This window comes from Amborella trichopoda, chromosome 4, assembly GCF_054954075.1.
Source record: "Amborella trichopoda isolate Santa Cruz 75 chromosome 4, AtrichopodaSantaCruz75HAP2 v2.0, whole genome shotgun sequence".
Lineage (NCBI taxonomy): Eukaryota > Viridiplantae > Streptophyta > Magnoliopsida > Amborellales > Amborellaceae > Amborella > Amborella trichopoda.
The window spans coordinates 14,908,754-14,933,766 of NC_142339.1; the positions used below are offsets into that span (position 1 = coordinate 14,908,754).

General features: G+C 39.7%; 1 protein-coding gene across 18 annotated transcripts in view; it reads left to right on the forward strand.

Annotated features, from left to right (window-relative positions):
* LOC18423249 (uncharacterized) overlaps positions 1–25,013 on the forward strand; it is an 83,476-nt gene that overhangs the window by 33,854 nt on the left and 24,609 nt on the right. For 14 of the 18 annotated variants that reach the window (XR_016054210.1, XR_016054211.1, XM_088864960.1 and 11 more), the window contains one exon: positions 16,553–16,673. Coding sequence is in view for 16 of the 18 variants with exons in the window: in XM_088864960.1 (XP_088721086.1) it covers positions 16,553–16,673 (121 nt within the window). In the remaining 2 variants the exon portion in view is untranslated. Of the gene's footprint in view, positions 1–16,552; positions 16,679–21,224; positions 21,338–25,013 lie in introns of all 18 variants that reach the window. The other 4 variants (XM_088864971.1, XM_088864970.1, XM_088864973.1 and 1 more) reach the window with 2 other exon arrangements.

Consider the following 25,013-nt stretch of genomic DNA (forward strand, 5'->3'; position numbering starts at 1 on the left):
AAATCTAACGGTCTGCCATTGATGGGGCAATCCAAGGCCTGTTGATACATGCTTTGATCCAGTTTACCATTTCTCGGGAGAAGCAAAATTGGAGGAGAATTATGAATAAGAACGCGTGGTTCAAACGATCATAGGCTTTTTTCATGTCAAGTTGAACCAGTCTCTCTGTCTCCCAGTGTAGGCTGAGTGGAGCAGTTTCTTTAAGCTGGAGCGAAGATTTGTCTCCCGAATGAACGCGACCTGTTCTTGCGAGACAGTCCTGTCCATGAATCTCTGGATTCTATTGGCAATCCTTTTGGTTTGGCCGAGATTTCTTTATTACACAAAGAAATTGGCCTGAATCTAGATAGTCGGTTGGGACTGCACCTTAGTACGATGAGTTTGATGTAGAATGTACAACGATGAGTCTTTCTTCGCGATGAGTTCGACTGGTGAGAACTGTGATTCTCACTAGGTCTTGCACGAACGAAGTGCTATATCCATTGGTACGGATAATACTTTTACTGGTACAACTGTTGATTCTATTATAACCATTCTTACTTATCCTTCGACTAAGCTATGGATCCGTAGCCCGTGCCAGATCTGAGCACCTGATTCAGCTATTGATGTCTTCACCATACCGATGAGCCCTTTGCTCTACTATACCAGACCATATTAGCGTGGCGATAGTAGCTCCATAGTAGCCCTTGTGCAAGATACGAGAAGAGGCGTAACTCGCGTTCTAGCTCGTTTTATCGCGCACTGAGCTACTTTTTTTTCGCACAGAGCACGCTATTCACGGGGCTGGCGAGTCGAAAACGGGCTCAGAGGCGCGGCCGTTTAGCGCTATTTAACAGCTGTTGGCCCCTTCTCTCGATAGAGTGTGAGAGCTCTTGATATAACGTAGTTTATCGCCCATACAACAAGCTTCTCTCTTTTTCCTTGACTCGTTAGTTACGCATTCTATGCTTCAAGGCAAGCGGAACGGCTTCAAAGAGCGAGCGATTGAACGCACTGCTAGAAAGCCAACGGATAGCACGCTTTCCTTCACTAGATCTCGTAAGGCTGAACGCCACCGTCACGCCTTTACTAGCTCTCAGTCTATCTTCACTCACTCTTAGTCTCGAAAGCTACTGCTCCTTCTGCTTCCACCCAAGACGAAGGCGCCTTCCTTTCACTCGCTCTCCGGGGAAAGCTGGGCCGCTTCATGCCAGCCAAACTAGACTGGCTCGTTACTTTGAACGACTGAAGTCCTTCCTTAGCTTAATGAGTAGACTCACCTCGAAGCCAGAAGTCCTTGGTTACGCTATCCTCATATCGAAGCAATCAGCTCAGCTCATTGCGCTGAACAGCTGGCCTAGCTCACAGTGTAGAAAGCTATAGCTACGTAGCTTCCCGACTGAACTCCTTCCTTCTCTAGCCGTTACGCTTTACTACTTCCGCCTTCCTTGAAGCCAGAGGCTCCATAGGTACGCTTCCATAGGGGAGAGAGGCCTCTTCCTCTTTCCAAGAGAAAAGGAAAAGCGCTTGGAGCGATTAAAAGCCTTGCTTGCGATAGGAGATCCTGATTGAATAAAAGAATCGTACCTCGCTAGCCGAAATATAAGAACTAACAAGGACGAAAAGTAAATTTCAAAGAAGCAGAAAAACGGCTGCGTGCGCTATCGCTAATAAGCTTTGAAGCTGTTGCTTGCTTATCAGATTGCGTATAATTGGTTACTAGAGTTTGAAGCTAGGGATCTTTACATTCGAGAGCTCAAGCACGAATGTGCTTATATTTTTTAAGAAGGTCTCTCCCGGCATCCCGAGAGACTTGCCAATTGCATCGAAAGCACGCTTGAAGAAGCCATCCTTTCTTTTTCCTAAAAAAATAGATAGAGTTTGGAGGCAGACTTCGGGCCTATCGATGTCCATAGTATCGACATTTTCGATCTCTGCCCTGTCGATACTATGTTGAGAGATCTCAAGGCAAAAAGGATACATCGTTATTTATCAATTTGTTTGTTCGGGGGTACTTCTTGTGTTCCGATTAGTAAGGCTGCTGTTCGGGAGTACTTCTTGTGTTCCGATTAGTAAGGCTGCATTCATTTTTTCTATATTCATTCCTTTTCTTTTGTTTGTGCAGCAAGAAGATACTAAGGTAGATTTGTTCGTATTCATGGTCAAGTGTCTGTCGTTCGTTCTCGGTGCGCTCGATTCGGATTGATTGTGTTTTTGACCTTTTTCTTTATAACATATTATAAGATAAAAAGAATAAAATAGACTACGTACAGAGAAAGGGTGAATCTAGCTCAAAATTATTAGGCCTAAAAGATCTTTGCGTAGCTAATTGCGCGAATAGCCCATCTCTTAATTGAATGTCTCTTTAAGCAAGATCAAAATAAGCTCCAAAAAAGACAGACCGTTATTCTATTCCTCAAATTTGATCTCCTACGATAGCCCATAGAGTAGACACTGAAGTAGCCACAGTACGAAGTTCATTCACACCCCTTGCTGCGGACTGGATGGGAGGTCTGGAATTGTAGACACAGGGCAGAGGCATACCAGGCTTAACAACGACTAAAGACCATTGGACGACTGGGAAATAGCACTGAACAAGCAGGAGGTAGAGATTCTTCTTCTACCCAGTCTTCTCCCATAGGCTCAGAAGAGGGTCAATACGATCCCTTTGAGAAAGAACAAAAAATGCAACTATCGGAGCCATTGCGGGTGATTGCGACTTCGAAAGTCTACGGAACAAACTTTCTACTTTTGATTAACTCGCCGCTACTTCTTACCCGTCTACGTACCCTCTCTTTCTCGATTTGACCCTTCCATGTACCCGACATTGATTCCCAAGCAGAAGGAGGATCTTACAACTACATCATTTATTATATTATTATCTAATCTTACAACACTTAAGAAACCAATGAGAATGACAGAAGCCTGCTAAACAAGCACAGATGGGTAAATAACCACAGAAATAGGTAAAGGAATGGAAGCACATCTTGCACCTTCTATGATCATTCAACCAGCCTGAAAGATGATAGATAGCCCTTTAGCAAGGAGATATCGCACTACAAGCCGGATTAGGTCTTATAATCAAGACAGATTTTACAGCGGATTTCCCCTTTGAGAAACCTTTAACACGCCCTGACGCTTAAGAATAGATGGCCATAGTTGCGACATCCTAGCTAGAGAAGAGCAACAGGAGCTATATTCAAGGAAGTTGTGGACTGGAATCAGAGATTGGATGGACATCCGATAGAGGGAAAGAGGATGCTAACAAGGCTAGCTCACGAAAGAAAGCCTTGCAACTACGCTATATATTGATATTGCAACTGCGCAAATAAGGGCACATCCGCTTTCTCTGTATGTGGATTTGGGAGTCGCACTGATCGACATAAAGAGCTAAACTGAGTAGATGGAAAATAAGAAGCAAAAGCTTTCGCAATTACGGTTGTCATTTGTAGAAACTCTTTTTTTCTGTATTTGGTACTTGTACTCTATGTCAGTCTCATTAGTTAATAGTAGAGCTCAGCTGGACTAAGCGAGGCAGTACTGTGAGCCATATCCGAGACCATTAGCATTAATACCCCTCTCACCAAAGCCTCCGAACTTGCCAACAAGTGGCCTATTCCTCCAGTACAGGTCTCTATCAACTAACTCAAGCACTAAATAGAGGTGGGGCAGGACATCGATAGACAATAGACCAAGAAGCGAAAGCCGCTCAGTTGCGTGCTAAATCGAAGAGAGCAGAAGGTACCTCGCCTAACATTATAGGAGATAGGCTGAAACCACTCAATTCTTCTTTGTGAAATTGAAGAACAAATGGGCGGGCAACTTAGACTCTTTCCCGAAGGGAGCTCGAACCAATAGATGAGATTAGAGATGCTTACATAACTGGGGCAGGAGACATATCTTTAAGAACCAAGAACGGGATATTCGCATTTGCAGAAGGAGGAGAGCGAAGAGATGAGCACTTTTAAAGCGGCTTTCCTTAACGAAGTCATGTATGTGACCAATGCACGCTTCAAAGAAAGCAAAGAGGGATGTACGCTCGCTAGCAGCTCAAGGGGATTGAAGACCAAGGCAGGGCTCTTGTTGACAAAGAAGGTCTAAAAAGGAAAATGAACGCATTTGAAGGTAACCACCCTACTAGTAGAAAGACCTATCGGACCTGTGAAAGTCTCGTTTTTTACTAATAAACACGGGCTTTGCCAAGTGGCCCCTTCTTCCAGTTGTTAGTAGGATGGATGTCCCTCCGTCAGTGCCTTTTAAGCCTTAGTCCGGGCAATTGATATTTGAGTTAGGGGGACTTCCTTTTTGACTTCCTTCAGGAGTTGACTTCCCTTTGTGGGATGAGCTTGACATGGTGAAAAGAGGTGCAAGCTTGGAAGGATCTTTCTTTACCCAGGGGTTTGAAAACCTTGGTAGAGTGGAAGAAAGCTGCGGTTATGCAGCATAATATGGGTGATAGCTGCCCGATCCCTGATGAACTGCGAAGGAGAACTCCTGAGGGGCATTATAATTAGGATTTAGAGTGGAACTCTAGGTTCTTGCTGAAGAGCTAGTTCCGACTTTTCCTCTTGTTTGGTAAGGACCACCTTTTCGAGTGGAAAACTCATTCATTCATTCAATGACCTACTTTCTCTATTAAAAACAGCTTTGAAAACCTCCGGTAATGTCCCACATGAAATTTCCAATATCTTTCGTTATGAGAGCATTAAGCCGAATTATATGGAATGGTCACAGATTGAACAAGACTCAATCAACGAGTGCCAGAAAGAATGATTAATGAAAGATAAAATCACCAACCAGAAACAAATACAAGTGACGAATTAACTCCGCAACTGCCTTCAGGCGAGGTTTGGAGCCCTGCTGACCACCAACAAAGGAATAGACTATCCAACCAGAAAGAAATGTCGCTGACGGCACTCCACAAGTCAATCGGCAACTACTCGCTTCGATCCGAGAGTCACGAAGGAAAGAGAGACTCTACAACTAGAAACACGTACTTGAATGCTGAATGCTATGAGTCGAGAGAGAAAGCAAGATCTAGTGCCTAAAACATATGTTTAAGACATCGATTCGCTTGCAAGTATAAAGGCCCTTGTACACCTACATCCTTGGATCTACTACCTAGACACATCATCCGGAAAACAGATCCATCCCCTCACTCGCCAGGCAGCCTATGACCAGTTATAGTGGGCACTCATTAGTAGTCAGCCTTGCAAAGAAAAGAACCCTAGCTTATGCAGATAAGGAAGAAAGAGACACTCTATTGCCAAAAAGACCACACACCAAATAATTACATTGACCAGAGAAAGACGTTGCTGAAAGACCAGATATCACATGTACTGAACGACAGATCGACATCGATCCCCTTTCAAAACAAGTACGAGTTGATTGCTCGAAAGAGGTGAGTTGCCTAGAAATAAGGAGTTGATTTGCATAAATATACTAGTACCTGAATGACAAGTGACGAAAGCCAAAAGTCATGTTAATTGAGGTGAACTTCTCGTTTTCTTCCCCGTGCCGGGGGGGGATAGTCACTATTGACCTGAGCTGAGCGGACGAGAGAGTATAGAAGCCCACAGAGCGGGACAAAGAGGCTAGTTACTAAAGATCGGAGGGGCTAAAAATGAATGGCCTGAGGTTAAAGTTGGTTATTCCAAAGGGTGTTTTTTCGATCTTCAAGCTTTCCCATGGTGCGAAAATGAAACGCCTTAGCTGCGGCAGGAGAAATGCTCTTAGTTGAAGCTTATATATAGTGCGATAGATAAATTGGAACAACCTTCGGTTCCCTCATTCCACCTTAACTAACTCATAAACTAAGGGTATTTCGATTAGCATGGGCATGGCATGACCTTCTTTCTCTTCTAAAGAGTAAACTATAGAATGAATCGCCTTTTCGTCCTCGGTCGCACTATCTAGTAAAACTTAGCTTGCGTACTTTCACGTAGAGCTCCGTTCGCTTGCGACTCTTCCAGAGTCATCAGAGGAGCTATTCTTGCATTTGTTGACTCTCGAAAGTCCTCTCCTATTAATTAGGAACCGGAACTTTCACCCCCTATATCTCATATGGCCGTTATCGAACGTCCTTATGTCCCGTCTCTCACCTATTTGTTTGTCAGAAAACAGGTCAGCGTTGTGGTCTTGCTTACCACGGACTGGCCCTCCTATGAATGAATACTTCCTTCAGGTGATCAAATAGAGGTGGCTTGCGTTTTTTTGCTATCTATTATTCTACTCTGTCGGGTTTAGTAGAATGCTTTCTTTCATGCGGCATTGGCCGGTGGAAAGTATAGATGTTTTTGGCATGGTATTCTTTTTTTCTTTCTTAGCTTTGAACCTAAAGTGTTGAGCCTAGTGGGCTTATATTGGTAGAAATCTTTTTCTTCGCTCTCCCATGAGCAAATGATCTGGTGCTTGCCTTTGTCTTCATTCACTTTTGAGCTCATCATAGGATAAATCTCCTTATCATTGGCAATCCCCATCTAAATCAGCATAAAGATATATTCCACCAACAGGCACATCATTAGAGGAGACTAAAGGAAAGAGGATTGAATGGATTGTTTAATACCTCAACCGGATTAGGCTATGGAATAGGTTTTGTTCGTTTAGTTACTCTTAGCCGGTTCCTTAAGTTTCAACCATTGAACATGTGAATCTTATAATATCAAGTATCTATCTCTGGGAGGCATCGCCATATGTAAGGCCGGTTGGGCTAATATGAAAGGGAATATAGCTCGTTTCGTCCTCCAGAACGAAGTCTTCGCGAAATAAAATAAGGATAGAATCTCGCCTTTCGCGCAATGAATCGTCTCACACAACCATATATTCTCCATATAATAGTAGGAAGCCATCAGACTCCTCATCTCTTCATATGAATAAGAGTCAGAAGCAATGATTAAAAAAACGTCGAGTCGAATCGGACTCGTCCGGTTCGACTCGGGAATCGACACTGGACGTGCCGAATCGGTCAAAAAACACGGAATCGCCCGGTTCTTGAGAGAACCGGGCGATTCTGTACAGTGACTCGCCGATTCACTGTACGGATCGGCGAGTCCCGTGAAGAACACGGGCTGCACAGTGTTCTTCACGAGATTCTTCAAAATTTGTCATTTTTCATCATTTTTTTGTTTTTTTTGCCCTGTGATCGAATATGCAGGATTTATGCAGATTTTTTCAGCCTTTTCATGGATTAAATGGTGGAGAAATTTCGTTTTTTTTTTATCATGAAAGTTGGGTTTTTAGGGTTTCCGCCTTTCCTTGTGTTTCATGCCAAATAGGGCATGAATCTGTGAATATTTGTATTCATTTTGATCGTAAAGTTGTTCATCAAAACATTCTGTTACGAATTTGTGAGAATCGTTTAGAAAAACAGAGTAATTTGGAGATTGAAGGCTCGGGTTCACGAAACCAGGTAAGAACTTTGGGTTTTTTTTTTTTCCGCCATATGATCAATTTCACTGCAGATTTTGAAAATAATGAGTTACATTTGTAGGGTTTTTAATCGTTATTGTGTCTTTTATCATGTAACATAGTCAATTTTGTTGCATTTGCTTTATTACAACCTGATTTGTTAGATGAACACAGCAATGTCTGTGAAAAATAATTTCTGCTGTTTCTTTTTTTTTTTTTCCGCCTTTCGATTTTTTGTTCATGATATATTACAATTACTGTGTTAGATTTCTAGGGTTTTTAACGTTATAGTTTTGTTTATAATCATATGTACTCAATTTGATCTGATTAATTCAATTTGAGCTTCATTTTTTAGATTCAATGACTGTTGTCTGTGAAGAACTGCGTTTTTTGTTTTTTTGCTCATTTAACCGATTTGATTTGATTTATAGGTGATAATGTGTTCAAAATTTAGGGTTTTGATTCCTTATATTATTGTTTATCTGAAAATGTATTCAATTGGATGTAATTTATTTGCTTGGAGGTGGATTTTTAAGTTAAAATGGCTGATGTAAGATGACTCTGTGAAGAACATAATTTTTTTTTTTTGTAGTAATCCATTATCGAAGTTTTTTTTTTTCTAATCCATGATCGAATTTTTTGTAATCCATGCTCGATTGTTTTTTAGTTTTTTTTTGTAATCCATGATCGAATTTTTTATTTTTTTTTTGTACTCCATGATCGAATTTTTTGTAATCCATGATCGAATTTTTTGTAATCCATAATCCATGATCGAATTTTTTGTAATCCATGATCGAATTTTTTGAAAATTTGTGATTTTTTTTTTTTAATCCATGTCGAATTTTTTTTTGTAATCCATGATCGAATTTTATGAAAATTTGCGGTACTTTTTTTTTCTATCCATGATCGAAATTTTTGGAAAATGATGTTGTTCCGAAAAGATGTGAAAATCGTGACAAGGTTTAGATCATCATGAGGTATTAAACCATATTTTTAATTTTTGTTTTTAAAGCTTTTGTTGAAAAAGTTGTATGTTGATAGATTATTTATGCAAAAAAATGCACGTTATTATATTTTTAATGCAAAACTGTATTTTTTTAATCTTTGTTAATGCATTTTTGATTTGGAATAACTTGTGTTAGGTGGCTCTGTGAAGAATTGTTTTTATTTGTTTGTTTTTTTTTGTACATGATGGATTTTATTTTAAAAATCGTGATTTTACGAAAAGATGTGAAAATAGTGACCAGGTTTTGATTATCATGAGGTATTAAACCATATTTTTAATTTTTATTGTTAAAGTTTTTGTTGAAAAAATATCATGTTGATAGAATATTTATACAAAAAACATACATGTTATTATATTTCTAATGCAAAACTGTATTATATTTTTTATGTAGTTTTGCATTAAAAATGTATTTTCAATTTATATAATTTTGAACGCAAAAAATACATGTTAAATTGTATTATCGTGCGGAATTAAAGTGAATATCATTGTAAAAAAATCGTGGCATATATGACAATTATATTATCCTGCATTTTTTCAATTTTATTATTAATTTTTAAGTGCAAAAAATTTATGTTTTTGGTAATTGAGTTGTAGCCATGTTAGGAGCTTGCATTTTGTATTTTATTATCCTGTATGTTTGTAATTGATATGTACGAAAATATTATTGTCAATAGAGGTGTTTTGCAATAACAAAAAATGACAAATATGACTACATGAACTACCCCAGCATATTATCACTACACTTGGTGGTTATTTTTCTTGTTGAACTGTCAGGTTAATTTTTAACTTTTTGCATATTAAAGCAGTTGAATCTTGTCAAGATCTGCATAAGACTCTGCATGACAACATGGGGTCAAACTTGATCTCAACGAAAAAGACAATTATTTGTAATTACTGCCAAAGAGTGATAAGTAGTGGGGTACATAGGCTCAAGCAACACTTGGCAGGGGTTAAGGGAAATGTTTCTGCATGCAGTAGTGTCCCTAGTAATGTAAAAAAACAGATGGCGACAATTCTTAATGCTAACAAAGGTAAAAAAATTGCCAAACATAGGATGAATGAGGAGATAACTAGTTTATATACGCCATCGAGCAGGAATAATACAGAAAAGCAATATAATAATGACCTAAAAGAACAATATAATAATGACCTGGACATGGCCATAAGATTGAGTTTACATGAACAATATCAGAGGGAACGTGGGTTTAGAATGCCCGGTGGGTCTAGCTCAGACATGCATGGTGGGTCTAGCTCAGACATGTATGGCGGGCCCAGCTTGGACATGTATGGCGGGCTCAGCTTATACATGCATGGCCGGCTCAAGTCAAGCATGTATGGTGGGCCCAACTCAAATATGTATGGACGGGTCGGTGGCAGTATGTGTCAACAAGAATCAAACATTGAAGAAATAGTTCTTAACTTATCTAGGAATGTCAGTATTGCCGGTCATGGTCATATAGACCCATTTCTCTCAAAGCCTAAGTCACAACAGATGACTCTAAAAGGCATGGGTAAAGGTACAAAAAACATGTTGGGGAGATATGTTGGTAAATGGTTTTACGATAAAGGGATTCCCTTCGATGCAGCCAATAGCCCATATTTTCCACCTATGGTCAGTGCAATCCAGATAGCAGGGCCTGGGGTAAAATCCCCGACGGCATATGAGCTCAGTGGGCCAATATTAGATGAAGAGGTGGAGGAAGTTACTAAGTGGATTGGAGAATATAAACAGAGTTGGCCAAGGACAGACATTACTCTCATGAGTTATGGTTGGTTGAATAAAGTTAGCTAAAAGGAGTTTTTAAACTTCTTGGCCTATTCTCCAAACGGTATAGCTTTTTTGTCTAGCAAAGACGTATCAAGAACGAAGAAGGATGCAAACTTCTAGGTACAACTATATGATCAGATACTGGAGGAGGTAGGAGATAAGCATGTAGTCCAGTTTATTACGGACAACGCGCGTGCATGTGTTTCTGCGGGCAGCAAGTTAATGGATAAGAGGAAGCATCTAGTATGAACGCCGTGTGCTGCACACAGCATCGATCATATGTTAGAGGAGATCGGTGAGATCAAAATTGTGAAGGAGACTCTAGATGAAGCAAGGTTGGTGTCGAGATTTATATACAACCACTCTAAAATATTATTTTTGTTTAGAGAACACTCTAAGAAAAAAGAGATAATCAAGCTTGCCAGAACCCGCTTTGCGACCGATTACTTAGCTGTGGACTCCATTCGGGAATCTGAAGGTGCATTAAAGAGATTGTTTACCTGTGAAGAGTGGTTAAATGACCGCCTCTCGAAGTCCAGTACCGGTATAAAAGTGGACGACATAGTCTCAAATAGGAGGTTCTGGTCTCGATGTTCCAGTGTTGTAGAGACCACTGCCCCTTTGGTCACGGTGTTAAGAATGATGGATGCTGACAAGAAAGCTACCATGGGCATCCTTTATGAAGGTATCGAAAGAGCGAAATCAGCTATTGGGGAGAAATGCAGTTTTGCTAGCAAAATGATCGAGATTATAGAACGGAGGTGGAGCACCAAATTTGGACGTCCAATTCATTATGCAGGTAAATATATATTTATATCATTAAAATGTTTCATTGTAAATTATTTTTTTATGAAATTTTAAATGACATTTCTTTATCGATATATTTTTCAAGTTACTTCTTCGACCCAAAATTTTTCTATTTGACACCTGAACATCCCCATAAGATTATGGAAGGGGTTAGATACATTATTGCCCGGTTGGAGAGAAGCCATCGAAACCAGGTAGCAGCAGTACAAGAAGTATTATTTACTGTTTGGGTAAGCACTTTATTGAGTTGTTATATTTGTGAGGAATAATGCACTAAAACAAAATATATTTGTTTTAGCTTGCTATGTATAGGGATGCTATAGGATCCTTCGGAACTAGACTTGCAAGGAATTCTCGAATTAAGATGGATCCAGGTTATCTCCTAGCTAATATTTTGTTCATTAATATATTTAATCTTACGAATTGTTCTTACCCTTACAATGCTTTTTGCATTTTAATACAGCTGAATGGTGGGAGATATATGGTACTAATGCACCTCACCTAAAGAGGATAACAATCAAGATGCTCTCCCAGACATGTTCTGCTACTGGCTGTGAGCGCAACTGGAGTACTTTCCAATGGTTGCACACTACCAGGAGAAATCGACTTGCTTCGGAGAAGCTTCATAAACCAGTCTACGTTCATTACATTTTAAACCTCTGAGAGCGACAAATAAGAAGAAAGCTTGAAGACTATGGGCCGATAGACTTAGACACAATATTTGTCACAGACACAGCAGACCAATGGGTAGTAGAAGAGGAGGAGCCAGTGTTGCACAAGAGAGCGTTCCTTGAGGCTATCGGTAAGGAAGATCTTGAAGAAGGTGATGAGCAGCATGAAAGAGGAAGCAGTCAGCCAACGTATCCACAATTCGTCGGAGATGTCGGTAATATTGCACCTAATGAGGGAGAGTGGCAAGGGGGTCTAAGGGAAAATGAGAGAGATGATGATTCCGAGGCCACTCTATCGCAGCCATATTATTCACATATCGAGTCCCAACAGCAATAGGGTAGGGATGAGCACGACAGTGTAGGTGTGCATGAAGAATGGATAAGCTTCAGGGATTTTGGATTGGGAACACAACAAAACACTCAGGGATTTGGATATAGTCAGACGCCTGCTAATATCGATGATTCGTTTTTAGATCGAATCAATGAATTGTCAAACGAATTCAATTAATGGCACCAGCGTGACCAAGAAGAAGAACGACGTCGTTTGTCATTTTATTTTTAGATCGTATGTTACTAATTGTATGCTTTATTGTAGTCCATGTATGTTGATATACTTATTCCATGATAATTCCATGTTTATCCTTTTGTGTGACGTAAATTAAATGGTAAATAGTAGTTCATGCAGGGAAGAACATATCAATATTCGCATATTCATGCAAAGAAATGAAAATTCTTAATGGAGTATCCTCATTTTTTATTGAATTCCTAAAAAACAATATTTATAATGAATTTTAATAATTTTTTCATATTTTTTTGAAGCTTTAATCTGACTCGATTCCCGATTCCCGATTCCCGATTCCCGATTCACCCGATTCCCGATCCGGATCGCCGATTCGCCGAGAGGTGCCCGATCCGGGTCATCGATCCGCTTTTTAAACCATTGGTCAAAAGTATTAACAGTCGCCTCCTTGTGTCTGTTGTCTTGCAGACGCTCACACATTCCCGCCACAACGTAACTGTCATGATTCTTTCTTTACTCTGCTCTTCTCCTCTATAGCATTGTTGAATACCATGGAGCCCAACTACTATGCAGCAGCAAGACAACCGCGCCATCAAACACGCAGTTGAATAGAAGCCGTTGCTTGCTAGGAAAACTCTTATTTACGGGGTCTGGGATCGATTTCAACTCGGAGATTGCCTGGTCTTTCTCACCTTTTTCTACTATGCCTGTCATCGTTAACTACTAAATCGACTCCTATTGTTGGCGAAGATAAATCTAGCCTTTTGGCTTTCTCCGTTCCGGGCTAATTCTTTGTCAAGCACCAATTCTTCCTTTAAGGGATCTACTACGGAAAGCATTTGAACAAGACCGATACCGATTAAGCATGTTGACTATCATCAAGCATACCAGCATAGCATGAAGCCTACCACCCTACCCGAAAGAATTCTCTCTATCCGAAAGCCTACCATCGACACTGACTCAATGCAAGGGAAGGAGAGTCATTATTCAAGCCATGCTAGCATTCGTTCCCAGTCGACAAGAGAGAAGAGCTACCGAAGTATGTCTTTTCCTTGATTCCCTTCTACCCCTAGCCCCGCTCAAGGCCATGAAGCTTCTCCGCGGGTTCCTTCGCCTCTTCTTCTTTTTTTGCCACATTCAAGCAATAGAAAAGCTATTCTTGTTAGCAGGTGAACAAGTGAATGGAATGATTCTTCCCCCGAGGGTGACTTCACTACCTGGATCCTCATCTCTTGAACTCGTTCTGGCAGCTAGTTTAATGGCACTGGCATCTCATCTAGTCGTCATCGATTCCCTAAGAGCTTCTTCTGTTCCAAATCTTTTGTGCTATTACGATATATCTGGACTCGGACTTTTGGGTGTCAGTGTACTAAGAAGATAAGCCCTATCCGGTACCTCTCTCTTACTGTAAGCTGGGCGTGTGAGTTGGGTTGCTCGACAACGCTCTCTATCTGAATCATCATCTTGTCTATACCTGGGGGCATAGTTGGTGTTTCCGCTGTAAACACCTATTTTCCCGCCCTATGACAGTTGAATGGTTCAGTCTGCATCTAACGATTATGGAGGAGTAGGCCATGGGTGTGATGTCAACTCGGCAACCGGCCAATCGATCTATGGATCTGTAACGCGAATAAACAATTGGGGAGATAAAACTATCAAAGGCTAAGGTTCAGTGAGTTAACGAAAAATCGGTACGGTACTTTAGACGCTGTTAAGAGTTCTCGTTCTACTTCCTGCTAGCTAGCAGAGTATGAACTGAGATCGATGGGTATTGGTCCCGAACGAGTATCTACTTGCCTACCCCTTTAACGAGGGAGCTTTCGCTTTTTTCGGGTAGCGGGAGAACTAGGTCTTAGTTCAAATGGACTTGCTACACGACCCTTGGTGGGCCGGCAATCACAATCAATCCGTCATAATAGCGGCACGTGTGACCATAACAACCATGATGACAGTTCCGATCATAGTCACCATGTGCTTGGCGCATTGAATGCGCCCAAGGTCCTCAAGTGCCCTTTGCGTTTCTTCGGTCGGTATTATCTCCCTCACTGCCAACACACCCCCCGAATCGCGCGTAAGAGAAGCAACATTCTCTACTGAACGAAGCGCCTCCTTCGCTCCCTCGACGTTGATAAAGTGCTTAACAACACCTTCACTAATACAATTGCTCGCCTCGAGCCCCAGTTTCTCACTCCAAATAAGATATCCCATAAATAGAGCCGGAAAGATTGACTTCAATATGGATTCAAAGGCTAATTGACCAGCGTTAAATACGTTTCTGGGTGCTAGAGTTAGCGCAAGGTTGCTTTTGTTTAAAAAGTGCGACTGGGGTACGGTCACACCTTGCCCAAACCCTAGCGGAGGCTTATATTTTTTACGTACTCTAATTCCAGAATGAGGAAAGTTCAGTTGATGACGCGTAAAGAAGTTTTCGCTCATCTTAAACGGAGACGTATGTGGCTTGAATGGCGTAAGATAGGTCCGGTACACGAACCGGAATAAAAGGGTGTTTGGAACCCTGTGAAGCAGAAGAAGACGCGTGAGTCGCTTTCAGAGCAGCGAGCCAATTTTCAATGTAAAAAGGGATCATGTGCGTTTTCTTTCTACTTGTTAAGGGAGACTACCGCTTTAAGGCAGTCTTGCTCCGCCTTTTTATAAGTTTTGTTTATGTGGAAGTCCTTTGGACCCCTAGAGTGAAGGTTCCGTTCCTTCTCAGTAAGGTGCTTAACCATGTTGCCTATGGTATTCCTGGATGTTTCCCTCCGTGCTCACAGAAAGAGTGGCTCCATAACAAACAGTAGCGCAACCACCCCTTCTTCTGCATTCCTTCTTTGCTGAAAGCCAAAGAATCGACATCTCCTAGACGCATATCTAGAGGACGTCGAATGACTTCGCAGATCTTCTGGTTAAGGACGTCGCTCGGATCCAAGCTGAAGCTCCCATATAGATGTGACTTTTTGTTGAGCTACGTAGACCATGGTTTTATCGCTGGTCCATCTTATGTTTTGCTTTGGACGTCTACGGGCGCAGTCTTTATTTCTTTTGCACAGTTTATAAGCTCTCCATTTTTTGTACAGGACCATTGCTAGGTGGCCAATTTTTGGTTGACAGACCCGGTCTGTGGGTATTCTCAGGTCTTACTAATGTACACTCCTTCTTTTAGCAATACAAACAGTTAACTTCATAAAAAAAAGGAAGGAATCTCACCTTTGCAAGTATAAATTTTATATCTGAACTTGTTGAAAAAAAAATGTTAAAATTTTGCCTCAAATTTTGGTTGTTGTTAGATTTCAGAAGACAGACTTGGCAATTTTGAAATGTTGCCATTTATTCCTCACTTGGACAAACACTAAAAAGGACCTTGACAATAATCACAACATTGAAACTGGTTTTTTTTTTAAATAACGATACAATGAAGTTTTTTGAATTTACTGAAGATACATCTTCGAGGCACTCCAAACAATGAAGATGCATCTTCCAGGTCTTTGCCAGATGCTATCAAAGCATCATACACCCATCTTCTAGGAAATGCCAATTTCAGGAGATACCAATTCCTGGACACACATTTCCCCATGAGTCCCATTTCCAAAGAACCAAACAGGGCCTAAGTCTACTTTCCTTCATCTTATTGCCTATTGAACGTCACATCTCAGTTCACTGGAATGTATTCATTCTGAATGTATGGTGTGTATCACTGATTATTAAATTGCATATCGTATTGCTTAGCACATTATATGTTTTGTAAAAGGAAAAACTGGTGGTAACTGGTTTTTGCAGGTGTATAGAGGTAGATGACACTTTGATAAGTAGAACTAGAGTTGAAATACTCGTTGAATGTTTTATTTACCTCCAACACTTTGCTTAAGACTTTTACCAAATCAAAGATACAAAAGGAATATGGCTGGAATACAGAAAAAATGATTGTAGAGACTGAAGAGAACGAAAATATTCAAATTGAGTAAAAAAATGGTGAAAGGAAATCATGAAATTTCATTGACGTAATTATTGTTTTAATTCAGATCTTTGATTTTGGTTTAGTACTTTTGAGAGACAACAAATGATGAGTGATATCAGCTTAATGTCCTGGATATTCTTAAATATTAATTAGAAAATGGAATCATCTATGGACCTTTCTTAATTTGGAAAATATTTGACAAAAGCATAATTGTCATTTTCTCAATTTTATGATGCCTCTCACATTTATGTGGGAGAACTCATGGGAACTTATCATGTTCACAATTTTATTATGATGCTTCTCACATTCTTGAGGGGGAACTCATGGAAACTTATCTATTAGAATAGTGCCGTAGGCACCGTATGGCTCCCTGGATATTGTAGACTTTGATTGGCTGGAAAAAATATAATTTGTGTTAGTTGTTGAAAATTTCTGTTTTCAGAACAAAATTGGAGCTGATATAATCATGGCCCTTGATGATGTTGTAAAGACCACCATTACTGGCCCTCGCATTGAGGAGGCTATGTACCGGACTCTGCGTTGGGTAGATCGATGTATAGCTGGTAAGGTATAGAATACATTGGAAAATTGTGAATGAAGGTGGTGTGCTTATATCAGTAGTATTAAGTTGTTTTCTAAGATACCATTGTAGTTTTCCTTGAGATTGAAATCATCTTTTTTGTGTATGTTGCTTACGCTTCTATATCAAGTAGTGCTATCATATTTCTGCTTCTGTTTCCCTCCATTTATTTTTTCATTTCATGTATATATCTTTGAAGGAATTGAATTAGTAGGCTAAAATTTTGCTCTCTTAAGAAATAGATTGTCAAGGGGTCCTTGAGAGTTTATGGAAAATTGTTGTGGAATGTGTTACTTAACATACGATGTATACATGATTTGAAATTGATTGCAGAAAAATATCCTCAATGGCAACTTATGGACTACTAGTTGTGGAACTATAGTTTCTTGTACATGTGGGTGTACACTTGTGCATATGTGCTTGTGTGTGTTTGCATGTGCATTTTTGTGCATCTGCTATTAAACCGTTATGAAGATACTTGCCGACATAGAACATATGATTTTGAATCTTAGGAAAAAGAATTCCGAATTCACAAAAATGAAAGAGTACTCGGAGATATCGACTTCGTTCTTATCTTTTGCTTCTTCCCTTTAAAATTTCTTTCTTATATGCTATCTCTTTCTATTATAATAAAAATAAATAAGCAGTTCTGGCATATCTTCCTTTTTAGCTATTAGAGTAAGAAGCCTCATAGAGGATCCTGAAGCCTTTCCACAAAAGTAGTTAGGGCTGACATGGCATATTATCTGTACAACACTGGACAAAACCAATACAATGTAAGAATAACCATGCAAAATGCAGTTAATTGGCTTTTAGATTTGGATTTTATTGTTGAGATTGGAGTCTGGTTCTAGATTAAACCTCAAAGAACATGACATTACATTTGCCCCAAAAAGCAATAACATGAATTTGAAGAGATACAACTACATAATTAGCTGTTAGCTGGACTCTATAACATTGTTGAGTTGATTTGGGCCTCGCTCAATTCAACTCGAGCAATTTTCATTTGATATGTCGAATAGGTTTAGTCGTGTTTCAGGACTCATGTCAATAGTATAGTACAAAAGAGTGCAGACGAATAAGAGGAAGTAGAGAGAGAAAAGTTAGAGAGAGTATGAAAGAGAAGGTGAAAAAGTGTAGAGTAGGATGGAGGTATTCATTTAAGGGTTATATAGCCTCCACACTGTTCTTTTATTTATAATTGGGGAAATTTATCAGAATATTCACAAGAGATGAACAATTTGTCATTTTACCCATATCTTTTGATTTAGTTTCAAAATGCTCATAAAAAACACATGACCTTAAGTTGGAATAGTTGCAAATGGGTGAAATGTTGGATAGTTCATTATATTTCGATAGATTTCCATTATAATTATAACATATGTTCAAATTACACTAAAGCCCTTAAGTGTATAAAAAATGACGAGAATGCCCTATTGGTGCACAAACAAGACAATGAAAAAAACTAACTAAGATATACTGTTAAACACTCGCCCTCAAGCAGGAGCATAAATTTCACCTTTGCCCAGCTTGTCACAAATCATCTGAATCTGGTCACTGTCAAGAGCTTTGTCGAAAATATCAGCGACCTGATCCTTCAACTTCATATGTGGAGTAGATATTTGCTTATTGGCTACTTTTTTCCCGAACAATATCACAATCCACTTCAATATGCTTTGTTCTCTCATAGAACGCTGAGTTGCTAACTATATATGGCTGCTTGATTATCACAAAATATCTTCATCGGCTCAATAACTGTTAATCCCATCTCTACCATCTAGGTCGTTAGCCACATTAACTCACATGTAGTGTGAGCCGTTGGTCTTATACTAGCCTCTGTGCTAGACTTGGCTACCACATGATGTTTCTTACTTTTCCATTTCACCAAATTACCTCTAAAAAGAAATTCAATATCTGCAGTAGATCTTCTATCTGAGGAGATCCTTCCTATAGGCATCAAAATATCTCTCAATGTTGAAATGGCCATTCTGCCTATAGGTAAGCCCTCGACTTGGAGTGCCTTTAATATGCGTCAATATTCTCTATTTGTCCTCCTAGTGTGATGTCCTAGGAGAATGCATGAATTGACTCACTACCCTCATTGCAAAGGCTGTATCTGGTAGAGTAATTGTCACGTAGATAAGGTCTATACCTACAAGTCTTATGTACTTAATCATCTAGTAGCTCTCCTTGATTCTTTGATAATTTAGTACTTGGATCACTAGGTGTATCATTTGGCTTAGCACCCAAAATCCCTATTTCTAACAACAAATCTATTACATACTTCCTTTGAGATAACAAAGTTTTGTGGTTTTTTTACATGTTATTTTGCTCAGTGTACTCCTAGAAGACATACCTCGTATATCAAATTACTCAAATATTGAGGGCATCTCTTTAGGTTTGTTGGCTTCCTTTGAATGAGGACCTGGTCCACGCAACAAACTCGCGGCAATATACAGTTCAAATCCACTGATTTACAAGGTTTCAAAAAACGCTAGGCGGCCTACTTGGCTCTCAGCGCCCAGAACCTCGGGAGCCCTGTAGTTTTAAAACAATGAGAAACGCCTTATGTTCCTGGGCGCCTGCCTAAGCCCCCGCCTAGCCCACCTGAGCGCCCACCCATGTACATCCGCCCTGGGCACCCCCTTTGGCGCCTGCCCAGGTACATTCGCCCGTGTAGGGCCGCCTGGGTCTAGGAGGGCGGATTTTTGGTCCAGGCCGCCTAGGCAGGCGCCAGGTGGACCGTTTTTTAAAACATTGCCTACTTACTTACCCTCTATATTGGACAAGGACCCGACATCGCGCTCGCACAATAAGCTCACGCCCAAATATAATCCAAGTTCCCCCATCTATTCATATTCCTTCCTAGGTCACACAATTATTAGTACACTGTTTAAAAGCTCGACTTATATTTCATCTGAAGGTTCATACCTATATTACCTAAAATGAAATCGAAGGCCGGTGTTATAGACATTACCCCTTGAATGATATCTTTATTCCTTAAATAATTGATGAGGATATTTCATATGTTATCTTCAATGTGAAGCACTAAAGGAAATGTTTGACAAAATACTTTACCTAACAAATATAGAGGTTAATCTCTTTTAGCAACAGCAAAAAGGATGCCCCTTCTTCCATCCAAGCAGTTGCTAAAAGGGCAAAGATGAGAGATCCTTATACCAATCTTGGAAGACATGATAAAAGGCCTTATGTCAAGCCCTTATCGTCTCTGTAGTGAACGGAGGAGTAAGGATGTTATATTGTAATCCCTTAGGGGAGATCTGTGCCTATTCTTCCCATTAAGCTATCTTCAAGGAAGGTGAGGGTCCATTTCAACACCCATTACTGGACGGTTGACAAAGCTCTATTTGGAACAACCTTCTGTTATTCATAATGAACCCCATCACTTTACTGGTTCTTTGAGCAACCACCCAGCTATCCCACCTTTACAACCATGGTCACGCATTATCAACCGAAATAGACAACTGGGAACAAAGGACACAAGACACACCCCCAAAAAGGAGACAAGAGTATGATCGAGCTCTTCAGCAGACTCGTAGAGCACTAGCAACTTTGCAGTAGCTTCCGAGTGGTGATAGAAAGCCAAAGACTCCAGAGAGGTCCCTATGGACCACAACCTTTTAGGAGAAGAATATGGTCCTTCCTATTCTGAAACCCATCCTATAATTGAGCATATCTAATTGTTCGTCTTCCTTTAAATGACTGTCTTCATTGTATCGTGTAATCGATTGGACAAAGTTGTTCTATTTTCCTTTGTAGAGAGAGTGGACATAATTAACAGGGTATCCACAGGTACCCTGAGATCTGTGTTTCCTAGAAATAAAAAAGCCCTTTGCAAAAAAGATTCTTGCTTGAGGTGTTGTTTGGCTTTCGTTTGATAGCTTGTACTGCTACATTGTTTTCCACGGATTCGTTTCTCCTAGTTACCAAATTGTGTGTCTATCAACTCCACTGAATCGAGATAAACACCAATGCGATAATTAGACTTGACTAAACATATATCGCAGATGCCCCTTCAATTCATTAATTATTTTATGGTCATTCCCTGTGATTACAATATCATCAACATAAACTACCTAGACAATTATGCCTATGGATTTCCCGAAAAAAAATTGAATAATGAACATGGCTTCATTGAAATTGCTATGCTACAACAATTTTACGGAAACTATCAGACCATGCACTTGGGGACAATGAAAGAGAAGTAGGATAATCATGCCTTTCCTAAACACACTAGACAAAGAACCATCCTCTAATTGTAACAAATGCATTTGGGAATTGATTGATCAAAAAAAGAAAATATAGAAGACTCACCAATCATATGATCAGAGGCTCCTTGGTAAATGAACTAAGGAGATGGCCTTTTTTTTTTGGGTAAGGGGATGGCCTTTGAGGCATAAAAAATGCATAACCTGTGTAGCAGTGGGGTGTAGAGGGATTTGTGATACGCAGTTGATATTTTTCACAAGCTTATTGTACTCTTCACATGTGACCAAAATTGAATCTCTTGCAGAATTGAGAACCTGGTGATGATCATTTGTAACGTTTTAGAAAACGCTGCACAGCCCCTATGCACTCAGCCTGCCCTAGGGTGTCCAGCACATTGGTGGGCGCCGAAAACATCAGGTGCTTTGAGGTGACAAATTTTCAAAAGTATGTATATATTAGCTGTCTAAATGTACATATGTGCAGATATTTGCGTCAATTTTGTAATTTTTTGCATATATATGTATTTTAACCAACCTTTGTAGGCAAATATATATGCATAAATGTTGAAATATGTTCAAAACTTCAAATTATTGAAAATATGGTGAAAGACATAATTATATTCATAGTTTATTAGTCTCCAACTCTCCATACTCCACAGTGGCATACAATCATCATACACTCATACAAACTCCAAGTCTCCAACAAGACTAATACAAAATGATGCAATATAAAACATAAGATGAAATGCAAAAGAAAGGAGATGAGATCTCCGATTATTCAAATCAACAATTTAATCATCATCATTCGTCACCAGAATCTTCATCATCACTTGCATGTCGATTTGAATCGAGGCCATCATCATCAAAATCATCACCCTCAACATATTGCTCATGTTCCTCAGTTTCTTCTAAATCTCCCTCAACCATTGTGAAGTACCAGCATCAGTTGTTGCTCGAGCGGCCCATCTAGGATTAAAAGCTGGACTTGAAACCTCCTTAACCATATCCCAAGTCAGACCCTCCCTAAGGATGACCTCTTTAGCCCAAGGTCTCCAACCAATGACTCAATAGTATTCTCCATGTCCTTGGAAGCAATGGGAACTCTATTCTCACACTGGTTGAACTTTTCCTTAAGCTCTGGTTCTCTCCAACAGATACTAAATTATTGGTCTTCCTTTGGTCAAGCCTATTCCTTCTCTTTGTATGAGCCTAGAAGAAAAAATTGCATGAGTTCCACGTGAGCCATCTAGATTTTGAATTTAGACTTAGAGAGAACTAAAGTAAAGTGTAAAAGTATAATTAAACTATTACTATATGTTTATTTATTCTATTTAAAAAAAATAAACTTGTGAAGAAGAATAAAGAAAAAAAACTAAGCATACCATCTCAAATACTTCGATTTTGTTCATGACCATAAGAGCTAGCAGTTAAACTCAAAGGCATGAACATCCATCTTCTAGAGGTTTGGAGCACTACTTCTACACTGGCTCCGCCATTGGGCATCAAATTGGGTGCAATCTCTATAATTAAAATTGGGCTTTCAAATTAATATAGTGGATCTGATTTGGTCCTTTGTCTCACCACTTCCTTCCTAAACAACTTCAATGTGCACTCGTGCAAAATGAGTTCCTCAACAGTTTGGCTCAAGAACAAGTGTTGCAAGGCACTTATTAAATTCATCCATAATTGTATTCTTTCTCTCAATATCTAGGTCGTCATAAGAAAAAAATTAAGCTCAAATAGTACCCCGCTGCGTGCAATGGTCTATAAAGCTGCCTATCCCACTTTTGATCTATAATCTCCCAAATTGGGCCCTCCTTATTGCCCAAATTCTCTGCCAACTCCTTCTTAGCTCCATCTAGAGTATCATATATAAAGCCCATACAAGACTTGTCACTATTAGCCAAGCGCAAGACTTTGACCAAGGGTAGAAATACTGCTAGTTTGTACTCTACCCAAGCCAAAAATCCCTAGAAAGCATAATATCACGGGCCCTCTTTCCTTTTGGATCTTTAGATCACTTGCACCTACTCCAATTCTCTGAAGTAAACGTAGATGGGTCTTCCTATCATTTATGCTCTTAAACTCAAGTAAGCAGTGGCAACTCTGGTGACCTCAGGCCTCACTAACTCATTTTCTGTGAACTTGCGCATCATGCTAAGGGTAGCTATGTAGCTGTACGTGAAAATTGTGGCCTCCTTTAGCCTTGGAAAGTGTCCCTTTTTCATTGGTAATTTAGCTAATAGCCTCAAGCACAAGGTCTATCTAGTGTGCCGCGCAACTTGTCCAAAATACATAAGCCCTATTCCGGCGAAGCAAATTAGCTCCAACTAAATTAGAAGCAGCATTATCCGTGACAATTTGGATTCCATGTTCCTCCCCAACCTCCTCAATGCCTTTATCAACCAAGGAGAAAATGTAATGTGCATCATGAACATCTTTAGAAGCATCAATAAACCTCAGAAAGACTATATCTAAAGGATAATTCAACAATAGGTTCATGATACTCCTTTGCCTATAGTTATTACATGAATCTATCATAATGGAACCCTCAAATTAGCCCACCTATCCTTATGGGACTTGAGGTACTCCTTGGTGTATTATACCTCTTTCTTCAATAGTGGCTCTGAATATTCAAATGGGGTCAGACCTTTCAAACCTAGCCCAAATTGGCCAGTTGCTTACAAATTGTGTGGAAGATACTTAAGCGAGCAGTATTAAAAAAAATACCTGTGTGATAAAACCATTGAGCAATGTATTGAATTACTCGACCTCTATTTTCCTTTTTGTATCTATTTTCTAGAGTCAATTGCTTCTTCCCTTTATCTTTTCCGTTCTCAACTGCAGCCTTGGGGTTAAGTGAAAAAAGCGTCGATGGGCCCTTTCATATGACACTTTTAGACCCAAAACCCCTCTTAAAACTTTGAGAGATTGGCATCTAGCCCACCTCCTCATCCCCTTCTTTGTTGACCTTCGCCCTCAATTTTGCTATATAGTTCTCCTTTGTTACTTTTTAAATTTTTTCGACTTTTATGCAGTCAAAAGCTCGGTAGCTTTTTTACATGGGCAACATCTCCCCTCATACCAACAAGATGTTTCTTGAATCTATTTATCTCGTCATGTGAAGCTTGTCCTCAAAAGTTGCATAGTATTATGTTTTTATCATTTATCCGGGTTAATATAAATACTTTTGTCTCACATCCCCACTCCTAGGAGACCTTGAAGAAGACATCTCAAATCCAAGAAAGAAATCTCAAATATAGATTGGACTCTTTAACCTTTTTGCTCAATCTCTGTTCTTTGATGTTTTGGATGGATCAAGTTTGAAATCACCCCAAAATTCTTTTAGTACCCTTATTAGCACCCTAAAAATAATTCCAATAAGATAGGATAAGCTTTTGAGTGATTCTTCAAAATTTTCGATGTTTTCTAGTTAAGAAAATTTTCAAAGACGACAATTTTGGGTGATTTTAGGGGTTTAGGATTGAACCTTTTTTTGCCTTGGGGGTCTAGAGTACCCCTAGATTGAGCTTTTTGCCATATTTGATGGGTAAAAAAGGCCCAAAATGCCCTTCACAAGCTTTTTTTTTTTTTTTGGCCAAATAGGGCCCAATTCTTGAGTGCCCCGCCTAGGACTGGACATTGGGTGCCTGCCTAGCCCGCTTGGGTGGGTGTCTAGGAATTGGCACCCATGTATGTGTGCCTAGGCCTAGGTGAGGTGGCCTACAGCCCCTTGGGCACCTAGGCACTAAGTGGGTCCTTTTTTTAAACAATGATCATTGGAGCCAACTAGATGGATATCATCACTCTTAGGGCCTGTTTGATAACAGGTAGGTAAATGTTCCTTGGAAATTGGAAGTTCCTCTTTGTTGGGAAGAAAGAAGTTACTGTAAGAAGTTTTGGTTTCTGTGTTTGATAACCTGCTGGAATGTTAAAAAAGTTTTCGGTTTTTGTGGATGATATCCTGCAGGAATATTAAGTAAGTTCTAAGTACATGTGTTTGATAACATGCTGGAAGATTATGAAGCTTTGGGTATATGTGTTGGATTAGTTGTAGAAGTTATAGGCAAGATGTGAAATCTTAAGATTGAGAC